Source organism: Penaeus japonicus, unplaced genomic scaffold, assembly GCF_977035675.1.
Source record: "Penaeus japonicus unplaced genomic scaffold, GWHDUDI00000001_assembly GWHDUDI00000025, whole genome shotgun sequence".
Lineage (NCBI taxonomy): Eukaryota > Metazoa > Arthropoda > Malacostraca > Decapoda > Penaeidae > Penaeus > Penaeus japonicus.
Window position 1 is genome coordinate 28,829,583 of NW_028234427.1, and position 15,842 is coordinate 28,845,424.

Below are 15,842 nucleotides of genomic sequence, written 5' to 3' on the forward strand. Positions count from 1 at the left end.
ATTATGATAATCGACCTCCTCCACTACACTCCGACACCCTACACTCACCCTCGACCCCCACCACGTACCACGTTGCATCTAACTCCAGGCGTAAACCCACACGACCTGGGGGTCAACCTCAATAAACAGCAGCCAAATGCCTTTCAGCCAAGACAGAGGAGCGTGGCATTCCATTGACAATTAATGTTTTTTTTTCACTTTCTTCTTTTTTTCGCGACTGTCTCACTGAGCGGTCAGCACTTCGTGTAACATGACCGTAAAGCTACATGAACACACATCGTCTCCTCCGTCAACATGATCATTCCAAACACTCCTTGCATTCCTCTCAGCAAACTACCAGTCATATTCGCAAAATTAAATTAATTATATTAACATAAACATAAAACAATTCTTTATATTTTTTCGAACCAATAAGAAAGTACTCGAATCAATGTTTGATCTGAAGGACGACCTTCAAGTCGCCTTTTGAGGAGGACGGCACGAGAGGGGGACGTGCTCAGGTCTGGTGGAGAGGGTGAAGGTGTGAAGCCGCCCGGGTGTCCCTTGCCACACGACGCCTCACCCGCCTCCCTGAGCCAATGACAGCCTCGCCTGCGTGATCCTCGTCCTCCAGGCTGCCATGACAGTACTCAAGGACTACTCCAGCACCCTACAGAATCCTTCACACATGGGCCACACGTCCCTGGCGGGGCATTGGGAGCTTCAGCCAAGTCTCACCTGGGAAACTTACACTTGAACTGGGTGTTGAAGTGTGACATTCTGAGGTTTGGGCCGAAGGTTTATTCCCACTTGCCCTTGGGGTGTTTTAGTCCCTTACATACCCTTGAGGTCATCCTTCATGAAGGCCCTCACTCGGGGACATCCCCGAGTGAGGGCCTTGCTTGGTGACGTCCTCTCGCACGTCAGGGATCATTTTGGGCGCTGAGGCTTAGTGTGAAGACAGAGTGTGTTGCCTTCTACACTGTGGGTGTGTGAACACTGTGAAACCCTGGCGCTGTCACCCTGTTCTCCCGCTCTACAAAATGTCCATCTGCTTCCCCCCGCCGGTCTCGTCCCCTGCCATACCTTCAAGAGGGCCCTGCTAAACTACTTCAACTCGTCTGAGGAGCGATTAGCCTACATATTTGACAGCGGAATTGCCTCCCTCATAGCACTTTCCGCATAACTATTTTTACATTTTCACTCACCAATTTTAGAGACACCAGTTCTCGATAGTTGAACTCCGGACAAGACTTCTCATTGGACTCAGGCAGTGTCAAAATAATACGCACTGTTTTCAGCTTCTTCTCCCTTTTCTTTTCTTTCTTTATAGGCCCTAGGGTAGAAAATGCTACCTTCTTAGGTTCCGTCATGTTTCTGGAGGTATTTCCATTCAAATATAATAAAAACGCTGGCTATTCGTGATCACAAACATTCAAACCTTTACCACTTCCCTTCCATCTTTCACTACTGAAGCAAACGCGCATGCGCACACTTCAAAACACACATTGGCGCGAAACAATTGCACAGATTGATGCCAGCTCTTTGCATGGATTTATAACCAGTAAAATTTGTAGACTTAAAACTTATATGTTGGATATAAGTGTTGGACGGAATAAGAAATTTCAACGTTTTTCCAAACCAGTAACTCGAGTCCGATTGTGCCCTTCTTTGGCATTTTGTTATCCTTTTCCTATGTATATAATTTTATTTTGTTGTCTTTTAGAATTATTTACTACAATAGAAATTCTAGATATAGTATAACATAGACTTTTTCATCTTTCGTGTTTATTTTATGCTAATGCCCCTTTTTGTTTTGATGTCAAATGAGCAACTTAGACAATAAAAAAATCAATGATATATGCACAGCAGAGCAACTACACATCCTTTCTATTGATATTAAACATTCAGAAGGAGAAAACATATTTTCTTATGTATTCCTTGCAAAAAAAATAGTATCTTGGTTGAGTGTTGTTTTCCTTGCGAAGAGTCATCATGGCTGGCAGTGCGATGGCGAGTGTGTACAAAGCTTCTCCAATTTGGTCCGGCGGCCCTTCCCCTGGAGAGTTTTACAACTTTCCGGGATCAAATATTCAAAATGAATCCAAGTCCCATACCCTGTGAGTTTTTGGTACTTTTGTGTTGTATAGTTTCGCGGGAATATGAACATAGCTTAATCATCCCGGTACGAGTGCTACTTGTCACTCGCATTATGACAATTGATGTTTATTGCATCCTTCTTTGTTTGGGGGGATTTTGGCGTGTCTGTTGGTTGTGCATCCCTCCTTGTCTAACTGCATTTATACTATCCCATGAAAATGCATGTTAGTTCCACATATGGGGCAAATGAGAAGGCTGCTGAAACTGTACACAAAAAAGTACAGTAATAAAAATAAAAATGAACAATTAAATTTTTTGGTTACTGCCTATGTTTTCTACAATGTTCATATAGACCTTTGTGACCGTATATACATTTTACATGCGTTTGAAAACTATTGCGGCTCCAGATTGCAAAGTTTAAAGATATGTGAGCAGGTATCTTTTTACGCATTCATGGGTATGATTTCCTTTGTAGTCGGCAGGTAAGATTATAGCAGTAATCTTGACCACAATTGCTGGGAAGAATATGAAATGTACCAGAAAAACGGCATAATCAAAAGACAAAAAATTATATCGTGCAGATAACAACTTTTCAAAGATTTGAGTATGATTCCGTCACAAATTGGAAACAAAGAAGATATGTAATAATTTGAATACCAGCCAACACAGGGGATGTTTGTTTGCCAAAGCACCAAAATCCCTGAGTCATCCTTAGACAAAGCCACTATCAGGAATGTTAATCAGAGTGCTAAACATTATCTTTATTTGCAATTTCTAACAAACAAAAATCAAAGTAAGAGTCAACTCAGAAGAGGTAAATATACCTTCTTGTATATTCTGGCAAGATAGAGTTCTTCAGTTAATGAAAAATTGTGAGCAAAATCTCTCCAGCCAGAATATACAAAGGTTGAAGTTTGTTGACCTTTTGTTGTCTGTTGAAAGTACATCATCTGCAAATTATTGACAGCTAATGGTTTGTTTTAAGCTTTTGTATAGAATTTCCTATGCAGTAAAGTATAGTCAATACAGGATAATATTTCAGATTTGGACCATGTGATTATACTGAATATTGGACATTACTGATTACAGCATTCATTGCTATGTGTACAATGGATAAGGACAGATTCAAATATAAAGAGCACCTGTAATGACTTTAGAACTTTTGTAGGATAGAGCTTGTAGACTTCCTTTAGAATTTATCATATCAACTAAGGGACCAGTCCAGTTTCTGTTTTGCCACAATATATAGGAGGAATTTCCACAATCGTTATCATTTTAAAAAAATCATTCTACAGTTTATCTCACTTGATTTCATTCCATCTTAGAGGCTATGCATTTGCATGTGTAATAAGTTTTCCATGAAACTGATAAATCATATTTCAGTAAGAAAATTGATAAATTTTGATTATTATCAAGGTTACTACTACTGATTTTATCTTGGTGCTTCACAGCTTAATTTTGCGTTCAAAAATGTTCGGCCAGAACTTCTTTGTTCTCTTCTCTAGTCGCACAGATTGTCAGACAGGGTGATGTGATATTGTGTCATGGGAATATTGATGTCCTATCACATTGTGGTCTCTCCCTCAAAACATACATTTTATATTATTACTTATGTATATAATCATAGGAAAAGCATTCTGAAAAGCATTGCACAGTATTGCGTCCAGACAGATCCCAAATACCATGATGTGGATTCATCCCTGGAGATTCCAAAAACATCGCTCATATTAATGTGCCGATTGAACTAGATTAGATGGAAATGACTGTTTAGTTCAAATTTGCATCATATCCTATGGCAGTGTATCCTCTGGAGCAGGGGTGGCCAACTCCTTGTACCCCATGCACCAACCTTTAGTTTAGATGTGCCACACAAACTTGTACTCCCTTTCAGTCTTTTGAAGTATGGTAATGTGGACTTATTTAGCAGGTTTACATACATTCATTTGATATATATATTTATATATGATTGTATGGACAGATGTAGCAGTTGTAGAGAAAAGGATTTCTTATAAATGTAAAATGAACTTTACTTTCTTTAATGACTCTTCAAATGTACGTTGATTAGTTACAGAAAGTAACAAACACTGGCATTTTTATTAGTAATACATAAAAAATGGTGTATATATACTGTAATAAGCATATTTTCAGCATGTTTTAAATTAAAGTATTTCATATCAAAAGAAAATATACTCTACTCACTTTAATGACACTTCAGAGTTTGCTTCTATAATTAGTTGATAAAAGCCGCAAACATAGACATATTTTGCTTTGATACGTAAAACTTTATTATTTGTATGTTAATATGGACACACTTAGTAATCTTAAATAAAAGGATTTTGTATAAAGACGAGATACATATATGAATTCATTTTTGAGCTAAGCTGTAATGTTCAGTGTCAAATTAGGTACTGAAAGCAAGAACATTGGACATGTTTTGGAGGGTGTGCATAAAATTATCAGTTCTAAATAAAACAAAATTTTGAATGCAGGTAAGAGAAACCTCTCTAATTTTAATGCTTTTGACTTTGCTTTGCTTTCACCAAACTGGCAATGTTAGGAGTTCAATTGGTAGTCGAAAGCAACACCGTTCTTCAAATTTTAATCCATCATTTGTGACCTCTGTATGTACTTGATTATTTTCATGAATGAAAATGTTTGTTCACATCTGTATGTTGTTCTGAAGCAATAGACACAACTTTGGGAAAATTTTCTCAGTTCCGGAAAATTTTCATAGGATAAGGATCAACAAACATTAAGCATTTTAGAAGCACTTGGGATTGAGGGAAGTTCATCAAATTTCATTTCAATACTGAATTTGTTTTAAGATCAATAAGTTCCATCTATACACTAATGGGCATCTTCAGAATCTTCTTTGTTCAGTAAGTGAAAATGGATTTATAAATGCAAGCATGGAAAAAAGGAAAATATACTAATCCTTATAGTAAAGCATAATTTTGCTGACTATTGTTTATTGAACATTCTTTAATAGGCTATACTAGCTTGTATAAATTTATGAGATTCATAATACGATTGAATCTTCGGTTTTAAATGAAAACAGAAGGTTTAAAAGAAGTATATAAAAAAGTCCTACAGTTTGGTAAAACCCATTTCTTGCCATAGGTTACTAATTTTCTTTTGATAGAAATCATATTTTTTGCATGAGCATGCATGCTTTTTCTTTTATTATTTCTAAGGGTTGGTGCCACACCTGTAATCATGCAATGCATCATAGGTTGGCCATCCCTGCACTAGGGATTCAACTTTGTCCGGAATGCTTTTGATATATCAATATTTCTTCTTCCTTCATAAAGGTACCCTTCAACCTCTGGAACATCTGTCGTGGGGCTCGTGTACGATGGTGGAGTCATGGTAGCAGCAGACACTTTGGGATCATATGGTTCCCTTGCAAGGTTCAGGAACATCAAGAGAGTCTTCAAGGTGACAGACAAAGCAGTACTTGCTTGCAGTGGAGACATTGCAGATTATCAGTTCATCAGAGAAGTCATTGAGCAGAAAGTGTAAGTATTTTTATGGTCAGAATATAGTAATTAGACTGTTATGAATTTGTGCATTTGATTATATGGACTGTATTGGAACAGTCAATTTACTACAAGTTGTTATGACTATGCATTTCCCTTTGTGTAATATATTTAAAACTAGAGGCTTAAGTCCAGTTGCTTTACTGAAGTAAAACATCTATTATTCATGTCTCAGATTAAAAATTCAAAATTTTATTCTTGGAATGGGATTGTGGCATAAGAGGGTAACATGGGAGGCCATAACCCATGGCATTTGGATCTGACTACAGAGACCTTTTCATAAAGTTAAATTCAGAATAGGACAGGGATTGCATATTACAATGTGGTTGCTTAGTGTTTTCTGATTTGCAGGCGTGATGATGAGTGTGGAGAGTACACACGTGTGCTGGATGCTGGAGCCCTACACTGCTGGTTAACTAGGGTGCTGTACAACCGCCGCAGTAGGTTCGACCCCTTGTGGCTTGAGTGCATTGCTGCTGGTTATAGGGATGACAAACCGTAAGTGCAGTTTATCCTAAATTCGTTTTAATCTTATTTATGAGAGTGAATGCAAGGTTTTTGACATCAAACTATCAAAGGGATAAAGTTAAGAGAGCAAAAAATGTCTAGAAAATATCAACACAACCTTCTCTCATGTAGTCAATATTTCTGAATTAGTATAGGTTCTTTAACGTGGAGGCTGACTTGCCATTTTAAAAATTGTTTTAGCCTTTTCTAAAGCACTTACTAATAGCCACAGACTAGTAACACTTGTTTTTTATTTTTCTATTCAGACCTTGAAATGCATTTCAATTATGTAAATTTCAAATACAGAAAATCCACAATCTTAAACAATATATCATAATGTTAGTACATTTGTTCATCAGATCACTTAAATTTACATCTTGATTAAAATTGTCACATTAAAATCCTTATCAAAATTCTAAATTTATACTGAGTCAGTGTACACATGCTCTCCTTCAATACCACCAACACTTCAGTCAAATCTAAAAGCAAGAAATCAGTCTATCTGTCTGTCTCATAAGTCCCCTTTAACCCGTTTCCGACGGTGCTATTTTGGCTTTTAATGGTCGAAATGCCTGGATACTCCAACACATAAGCCTAACACGTCGGGATTCTCGGCGTGCACCCGCTCACCCGGCACGCCAGCCTTGACAAAATAATTCGTCCCCGGCGTCTGACCAAAAAACTACTAGACGTGATATCTTGTCACCAATCGTTGATGGGTTAAACATATTTAGTTCACTGATCTCCACTTATCAGCGAACAGTGATGGCTTTAGATTTAATAAGATTCGCCTATGAAATGTCTCTTTCTGTTCTATATCCTTCTGTCTATTCCAAGTATCTGTTTGGCAAAGAGAAGACTCCTTGAATATCAAAATTGATACATTACTAACCGTTACAGCAACATCGCTGATCATTTTCTTCCAAAGAAGTTAGCAGATGTTTCCATTCCCAGAACAATATTACACAAATTATACAGCAGCAATTTATAATAGTCAGATTTGACATATGCTCATAACATCCTATATATCATTACAGCTTCCTGGGTTACGTTGACAAGATTGGAACAGCCTTTGAGGCCAAGGAAGTTGCATCTGGCTTCGGTGTTCACCTGGCCATCCCCATGATTAGAGAGGCCAGGGAGAAGAAACCAAACATGACCAGAGAGGATGCAGAGAAGGTAAAGACCTCAGCCTCACTTGCCTCATTGGGGTACTCCTCTCGCATTTCTCTCTCTCTCTCTCTCTCTCTCTCTCTCTCTCTCTCTTCTCTCTTCTCTCTTTCTTTCTTTTTTTCTCTTCCTCTCTCTCTCTTTCTTCCCCTCTCTTTCTTTCTTCCTCTCTCTCTCTTTCTTCCCCTCTCTTTCTTTCTTCCCCTCTCTTTCTTTCTTCCCCTCTCTCTTTCTTTCTTCCCCTCTCTCTTTCTTTCTTTCTTCCCCTCTCTCTTTCTTTCTTCCCCTCTCTCTTTCTTTCTTCCCCTCTCTCTTTCTTTCTTCCCCTCTCTCTTTCTTTCTTCCCCTCTCTCTTTCTTTCTTTCTTCCCCTCTCTCTTTCTTTCTTTCTTCCCCTCTCTCTTTCTTTCTTTCCCCCTCTCTTTCTTTCTTCCCCTCTCTCTTTCTTTCTTTCTTCCCCTCTCTCTCTCTTTCTTCCCCTCTCTCTTTCTTTCTTCCTCTCTCTTTTTCTTTCTCCCTCTCTCTCTTTCTCTCTCTATCTATCTATCTATCTATCTATCTATCTATCTTTCTCTCCCTCCTGTCTCCTCTCGCATCTCGCCTTTCTCATATACTCTAAGAAAATCTCTAAATATCAAAAGATCAAGGAGTAAAAGTTGCACAATGAACTGACCAAATATTTTGATTAGAGTGCAAGTCCCTAAACTTAGTTCCTACCATAAAGTTTCTGGTGGGTTGTCCAAAAGTATGTGGTTTCACAAACACGGCTTAAATCAGGCACATCATTCTTTTGGGGTGATGGAAGTTATGAATAGGCATTATATTTCCCATTTCAAAAGCATGCCACTAACCACTTTTTCATAATGTTTTCAAGTTTTTCTTTTCACTGCCTTAAAGTAGCAGATAATTTTCAGTGATCAATCTTTTCACTGCCATTTGATTACTCATAGAGAGGTTGTTATTGCCTGTATTAGAGGACACACAATGGATTTTTTTCGTTCTAAGGAAAGGGGACTGTATAAATTATTAAGTTGATGCACAGATAAACATAATCCCATTTAGCAATTTTTGTGATGTAAATTTAGCTCAAAAGAATATTGTACAGTCCAAAGTTGAGGTGAGGTGAGTAGTAAAGTCCCAGGTACTCTCTATCATGGGAGATATTAGAATTAGTCATAACTCCCCATTATTTACATCTGCTAAAATACTAATTCTGCTGACAGAAGAACAATGACAGGTCAGCTGCATGCATCAACCGCACATTTGCAGTCTGATATTCCTACATCTTATTTTGAAATCTGAATTCTCAGAAGAGAAATAAAAATATGTATTGTTTGATATTTCCACAATACATCACAAATATCTTGTTTGTGTATGCAATCAACCAGGTTGGTATGTAAATTTGATACTAAACTGCAGGATTTCCGGCGTTTGTAATACAACAGTCATTGCAGTACTTCCATATTGTATAGTGATGTTTCTTTTCCAATAATGAAAGCTGCTGAGACAATAGTCTCTTCTGTTTTGTCTGATGATTAATTAGATCTGTCAAAGCATTATTACACTTGGCTAGTGACAACATCTGGTGGTGGGTTGGTAGACCTGTTTTGATGGAAGTTTGGGGCACAATCAATACTTTGGATTTTGATACTGACTGCTGTTCAATTTCTGATATGGAACATCAGAAATTGAAAAGTGTTACAGATGAGACACTGAATTTACTGGCAGTCTACATTCATATGTTATCCCTTGATGGTTTTATTTTGATATGCTAATTGCTAGGGCTAAGTCACATTGGTGATATGGTACCCAAAATTTAAATGAACCGTAGTTGAATATGTAAAACAATGAAAGAAATGGGACTTGCACTCATAGACATGTATGCATCTGATGCACATCCATAAGAATACTGTTGTGTTTGACTCCTAGTGACCTTCATGATAGAATACTGTAGCCATGTATAAATATCTGTTCATAAACTTATAAGGTTCATATCTGTGTTTGGTAATATGTTAACCCTATGACGATGGTGCATCACACTCCTGTGACACAGCTAAATTCCCGATGCCGGGGCGTCATGCCAGTGTGACATTTCCAATGCAATATTGCAATGGCCCGGCATAGGGGTTTTTGCGTAGCGCGTGCCCCATCGGGAAAGGGTTAATGCTGAAAATATCCTTATGTGGTAACAGTAACAGTAAATGGTGAACTGGCAACTTCTTTCATATGTTACAGGCTTGCCACTTATGCATAGGTTGCAGGCCTCTCCTTTAATTTTTCACTAAAATGAGGGAAGATAGTCAATTCTTTGATTTACAATTTAATTGCATACTTGGGAAATTATAGGAATTGCAATACTTTTATAATTCCTTTGCTATTTAATGAATGCATTATACTGTATAATGCACATGAATTCTCAGTTATAGCTGTCTGACATAATCAACCATTGACTGAGAAAATATGAAAGATACTGTCTTTAGAGTTACCGGTGGCTTTCTTGTTCTTTTTTAGAAACTTGTATTTAGAAAAGAAAATTGTTTATGAGTATATGTTCTTTTCACAGTACACTACTTAAATCTTCAGAACTTGCAGAGAAGAAAGTGTACATTCCAGCCTCATAGTGTCTTGTTATGAATATCAAAAATCAAATAACACAGTAATAATTAATGCTCATTGTTTAGTTATCAGCTGCCCTCTCAATGACAATACAAACTGTAATACCAGTAGAAGTTGAGGAAACACATGTATTGTACTGAATTAAGTCCACTGACAATGTCTAGCTCACAAAAGTTAGCATTATCTTCCATTGTGGAGTGCTCAGAGTAATAATATTTTAATACCAACAATAAGGAAATTTCCGCTTCTCAGTGATTGGGAATTATTTAATCATTTTTTCATGTTTTGAAACAATGACACAGCTGTGCCTGGAAAACTAAGAGTGAGATGATATCATTGCTTACCTTATAATAAGATAATCAAATCTTAAATGTGCGGTAATCACATCTAAACTATTTTCTGCAGATCCTGAAGGAGTGTCTAACTGTGCTGTATTACCGCGACTGCCGTGCACACTTCAAGTATCAGCTGGCAGACATCACGCCTGAGGGTGTTACCATCCATGACGACCTCAACCTCAAGCCAGAGACCAATTGGACCATTGCACATCATATCAAGTAAGTTGTTTGCTGAACAATATTGCAAGTACCTTTAGACAGTAGCATTATGCTGCCTACTTGGTATTTTCAATTCTTTATCCTAATCTCATGTGCTTTATATAAGGGAACATTAAAAGATGTGATGACTAACAAAAGGTTTATTTGATTTATCTGTAAAAGGACATGACAAGGCCTTTCTGGCTTATTGAATATCATGATGACTTTATCATGTATTTGTTACTAAGGACGTAACTATTATGCATTTTTTGATAAAGAAGTACATTTAAGATTCATCCCATACTTTACATACTGTTATTGTACAATTAATTTCTACATAGACAAAGTTAATGGCCATTGTTCTTTCTTCCTCAGGGGATACGAGTGATCTGTTGCAGAATTCCAGTTCGCACGCATGTAGTTTCTTGCAGTGAATTGTCATTTTTCTACATGTCAGCTATTTATCAGTTAGATATGTAAATCACCAGTGGATGTTTGTTTTTTCTTTGTATTTTCATATTCTCTGTTTCAGTGAGCAACTCTCAGTGAGTTGTTTTTTGGATATATGGATATTCCTGTATTTTGAGTTTTTAACAGTACTGATGCCTAACAAAGTCAAGAAAATGATGAAGAGAATGTAAACTTTAATAGATAAAAGGATAACAAAAATATTTATTTTTTTGCCCTCTATTATTCTTATTTTTTATGTTATCTAGTACAATAAATGACAAAAAGAAGAAAGTGGAATAAATTATTGCTATATTTAAATTGATTTAAGTTGATTGGGCTATCTGCTCGCTCACTCTAAGCACCGGCCTTGACCAAATATCTCGTTGCCGGTGTTGGACGCAAAACCACGAAACATGTCAGCATGTCATCTGGCACGAATGGGTTAAGGGTTAGGCTTCTCATCTGCAGACCATCCTGCTTATTTTCAACTTTTCTTATATTCATCCACTCACTCTCTCTCTTTCTTTCTCTCTCTTTCTATATTTTTCTTTCTCCCTTTTTCTTTCTTTCATTTTCTTTTCTTTCTTTCATTTTCTTTTCTTTCTTTCTTTCTTTCTCTCTTTCTTTCTTTCTTTCTTTCTTTCTTTCTTTCTTTCTTTCTTTCTTTCTTTCTTTCTTTCTTTCTTTCTTTCTCTCTTTCTCTCTTTCTCTCTTTCTTTCTTTCTTTCTCTCTCTTCCTCTCTCTCTTCTCTCTCTTCTCTCTCTCTCTCTCTCTCTCCTCTCTCTCTCCTCTCTCTCTCTCTCTCTCTCTCTCTCTCTCTCTCTCTCTCTCTCTCTCTCTCTCTCTCTCTCTCTCTCTCTCTCTCTCTCTCTCTCTCTCTCTCTCTCTCTCTCTCTCTCTCTCTCTCTCTCTCTCTCTCTCTCTCTCTCTCTCTCTCTCTCTCTCTCTCTCTCTCTCCCTCTCCCTCCAGTTCAGTGACATGAGTGCCCAAATGGTGACATATTATTTTGGAAAAGAATGCTTTACTCCTTTATAGCATATTCAATTGCAATTCATCACATTTGGGCAGGTAATCTGCAGGGAAGCGTCTCAATTAGAGACATCAGGGTTTGCTTATGTAATACACTGCAAATTATATTTAAAAATCTACATGCATTTTTATCCATCTATTTGGGTATAATTAACAATGTATTGACTAATTTGAGTGTTCAGTTTGTTGAGCACTAGTGTCTACTTTTGCTTAGTTTTGCTTAGTACCTCATATATAAGGCTTATTTGTCATGACCTACAATTGCTTTCCTGTCTACATAAGGATGGTTAATTTCTACTGATGCCTTGACTCAACACCTGAATACCATAATCAGTTCTGAGGTTTACATACGCCTTGTCTACATGAGGGGCAGGCACAAAGGTCTACAATGGCAGGAGCAAGAAGAGCTTCAGTTTCCAAACTAAACAGTTATCAGACAGGATGATTTTGCTCCCTAGCGGCCATTTCCAACACCAATATGGCAACAAATTGATGGTTTGCCTGCAATTTGGTAACATAGTTTGCCCGCACAAGTACTGTCCTTTGTTTAGACACACCATTAGACAGATGTAGATATCTTATTTCAACTTGTATATCACCAGAAATATTTTTTCTTTATTATATAATTTACCGAGACTTAAAATGGATGCAACAATTTCATTGTATAAAAATTTGCCTTTGGCAATGCACTAGTATTTGATTTACAATTAGTTGGTCTTACTGTGTATGTAATATGACTTAAATATCATGGAAAAGTAAATTAATTAGAGGTTATACGTTTTACCTTGGTATTAGCCAAGGTAATCATCATCAATCTTGTTACTGCTATAACATTCTTCAATACTACATCAGGTTCTTCTGGTATTCTGAACCGAACTTGCCTTTTTGTTGGAACAGAGTTCATTTTGAGAAAAAATCTAGGAAGTACAGTCATTTTTGTTATAGATAGCTGTTTCTGTTTCTTATACAGACCCCAAAGGAATTACATCATTCCAGCATAGGGTTAGTAAGACTTACTTTGTTTGTTTGTTTCATCCTTCTGAATTTTTACAGCTGATCCAAAGTATATCTGGCCACTAATCAATTGTTTTACTTAGGAACAGATGAATCTTCCATAATACCCTTCTCAAGTAAATATAATACCAAGATTGGTTACTTGTTTTGCTGTGAAGTGCATTATGTTGTGTAAACCTTCCAGCTGTTGTTGATTTTTTACCTTTACACCCTTTCTCATAGAGTATTCATTATTTCCAATAAAGATTTGATACCTTTTAAAATCAATTTATCATACAAACATACATGACAATTAAATAAAGTTTTATACAAAGTTATAAATATGGAAGTTTTAGACTAACACAATTTTTTTTCTGGCCACAATGCAGTACTACATTCAAGGTGATAACAATAACCAACATCATGCAATAATCACTTCCCAGGTAGTCAGTAAGTTTCGTTTACAAATTTTCATAACTAAATCTTTCTGTTGCCATAAACTAAAATTTTTGAAACACGGAATATATGTATTGGTCTCTATTACTGTACATACAGAACAATTTCATTTTTTAAGGAACCCAAATACTAATTTTCCCCCTTTTTGCATGGAGGGGATAGTTTTATTTCCAAGCATTACCCTTCAGTGCCTTGTGAAACTTGCTTTGTGAAACAACCCTGATGAGTGTTAACCCTCTCTCAACGAGTGGTACACCATTGGCACTGCGCATTCAAGGGCCTGTTTGCAGGGTGCCGGCATACGGCATCGATCATTTAATTGATTTAAGCCTATGCGTTCGAGAGCCCCGGCATTGCAACTTGCAAGGCTGGAATGCCCCCGGCATGAATGGGTTAAGATGGTACTAGTGATGGACTGTGACATCCCTCCCACATATTGTTTATCTCAGATAGGGAAGGGAGGGGGGTTCTATGTAATATGTTAAGGCATCTCAACTACCTAATGATTACACTTCCCCTCCATATCTATCCATAACCCCCCCAGTACCTCTTTATCTCATGTGTTCTATAGATAACATATTACATTTTAGAACATTTCATCTCCTCCTCTACATGGACAGATTAGTGTTGAGAATATCTACACATGCATAAGGTATATACATCTGTGTATGTAAATGTATGAGTATATATAGATATACACATACAAGTGTCTGTGTGTGCATGTGATTTTTTTTTTTTTTTTTTTCACATTTTTTCTTTAGTCATTCATATGCCTAAATGTAGAAAGATTTATATTTCAAAGTTTAATAGGCATATCAATATCTTCAGTACATTTAGACTGTAATTGAATGAGAACAACTCAAAGGTCTCATAAGGAGGTTCTGTGAGATGGTATGTGTCAATTTTTGTCTTTAACCCATTAATGGCGGGGGATAGATTTGCTTACCCAGGCTTCAGGATGGGTTTTATTTCAGAGCGAGGCTGCTTCACGCAACATGCCTTGACTTTTCCCACTCTCTTTCAGTCACTCATTGTAGAGTTAGAGGCATTTTTGTGTTTTCTTTTTTGTATGTTTTACTTTATTTAGTGACTTATATCGGTCATATCACAGGCTCTATCAATTCTGCAGTTGACTAAAATTGTAGTTTAGGGTCCATATCTGCTCTTTTTTTTTCTTTATACTCAGGGTGATAGAAGTATTGCTGTTTTATTGAAGGATGAAAAGTAACTTATTTTTTTGTATTTGTGTACTGTCATGAAAAAATATGAAACATATAACCATTAGCAATGAAGATAACAGGAAGAGGTAGGGAAGAGGAAGGAAACTTGCATTTATAACTGTGAGTGCCACAGTAAAAGGCATCCCTACTGGCACAAGGGCACTGTAGACATTGGGCATTGTTTGAGTCACCTCCTTCAGCCTGCACATTCTTCATCTGCAGTACTTTAGAGCAAGAGGTTGGTAACATGCCACCACTCTATAAAGATAGTGCATGCTAGAGACCGGAGATGGGTGCCATTCAAGGCCTCTCTCCTGCTGGTGCTAGAAGAAAATGGTGCCATCTAGGTTTTGGATGTTAGATGAAACCCATTTTGCTTAATATCACGGCATTTATAATAATCATGAATGCAATTATCATTATCACTCACTCATTACTCATAGCACAATAAAATAACACAGTGATCCAAAATCTCCGAACATCATGACACCCATTGTCAGGCCAGAGCTCCCGCCTCGTGTATGACAAAATAAACATGTCACCCGTCATTAACGGGTGATAAATTCACTTTCAATTCAGATAAGGTGATCAACATGTTTTTTTGCGCATTGTTTCCTAGTGTTTGACCATTACTTGCATGCTTCTTTTATTTTCTTGTTACCTTTTTTTTACTTTCAGTTTTTCTTTTTTCTCATTTTTTCCTTTCCTATAATTTTACATTCTTTGGCATACACATATTTGAAAAAAAAATTATCAGCTAAAGCCAAGATTATGAAAAAAAAAAAGTAAAATTTCATGTTCAAAATTGAATTTTGAAAATGTTCTAGAAGTGATTCTATTTTAAAATCTATGTCTTAGACCTACTTATAAGGTCTTTTGATGTGTCTACAAATTATGAGAAACTTAGTGTCTTTATTTGTCTTCATGAGGGATAAATCATTTCTGTCTCCAATGAAAGTAGTATGAAAGACTTGACATATATTTTCATCCTCATATTTTACAAAGTGAAGATTAACCCTTTCCCAATGGGGCACGCGCTACGCAAAAACCCCTATGCCGGGCCATTGCAATATTGCATTGGAATTGTCACACTGGCATGACGCCCCGGCATCGGGAATTTAGCTGTGTCACACGAGTGTGATGCACCGTCGTCATAGGGTTAAAAGTCTAAAAGGCACAACAATGACACAACCGATTCATCTTCATTTTTTTTATTTTTGTTCTTCATATGCACAAATGGTTGTAT

General features: G+C 36.9%; 2 protein-coding genes across 9 annotated transcripts in view; one reads left to right on the forward strand and one right to left on the reverse strand.

Annotated features, from left to right (window-relative positions):
* Positions 1-1,466, reverse strand: part of yem (yemanuclein) — a 45,369-nt gene extending 43,903 nt beyond the window's left edge. For all 8 annotated transcript variants that reach the window (XM_086551557.1, XM_086551555.1, XM_086551556.1 and 5 more), the window contains exon 1: positions 1,188-1,466. In XM_086551557.1, coding sequence (XP_086407683.1) covers positions 1,188-1,352 — 165 coding nt within the window. In that variant the 5' untranslated portion in view covers positions 1,353-1,466. The remainder of the gene's footprint in view (positions 1-1,187) is intronic.
* Positions 1,467-1,882: 416 nt separating this feature from the next.
* Positions 1,883-11,115, forward strand: Prosbeta7 (proteasome subunit beta type-4). The gene is made up of 6 exons (XM_043014909.2): positions 1,883-2,099; positions 5,391-5,597; positions 5,970-6,116; positions 7,163-7,304; positions 10,316-10,467; positions 10,822-11,115. The coding sequence occupies exons 1-6, from the start codon at positions 1,975-1,977 to the stop codon at positions 10,832-10,834; spliced, it is 786 nt and encodes a 261-aa protein (XP_042870843.1). The 5' UTR covers positions 1,883-1,974; the 3' UTR covers positions 10,835-11,115.
* The last annotated feature ends 4,727 nt before the right edge of the window (positions 11,116-15,842 follow it).

What these genes read in the sequence shown, in the direction of transcription:
- Prosbeta7 (XM_043014909.2), top strand. Translation starts at nt 1,975, where the DNA reads ATGGCTGGCAGTGCGATGGCGAGTGTGTACAAAGCTTCTCCAATTTGG. An exon ending in GAATCCAAGTCCCATACCCT is followed by an intron (nt 2,100 to 5,390) that starts GTGAGTTTTTGG and finishes TCCTTCATAAAG; the next exon opens with GTACCCTTCAACCTCTGGAA. An exon ending in GAAGTCATTGAGCAGAAAGT is followed by an intron (nt 5,598 to 5,969) that starts GTAAGTATTTTT and finishes TCTGATTTGCAG; the next exon opens with GCGTGATGATGAGTGTGGAG.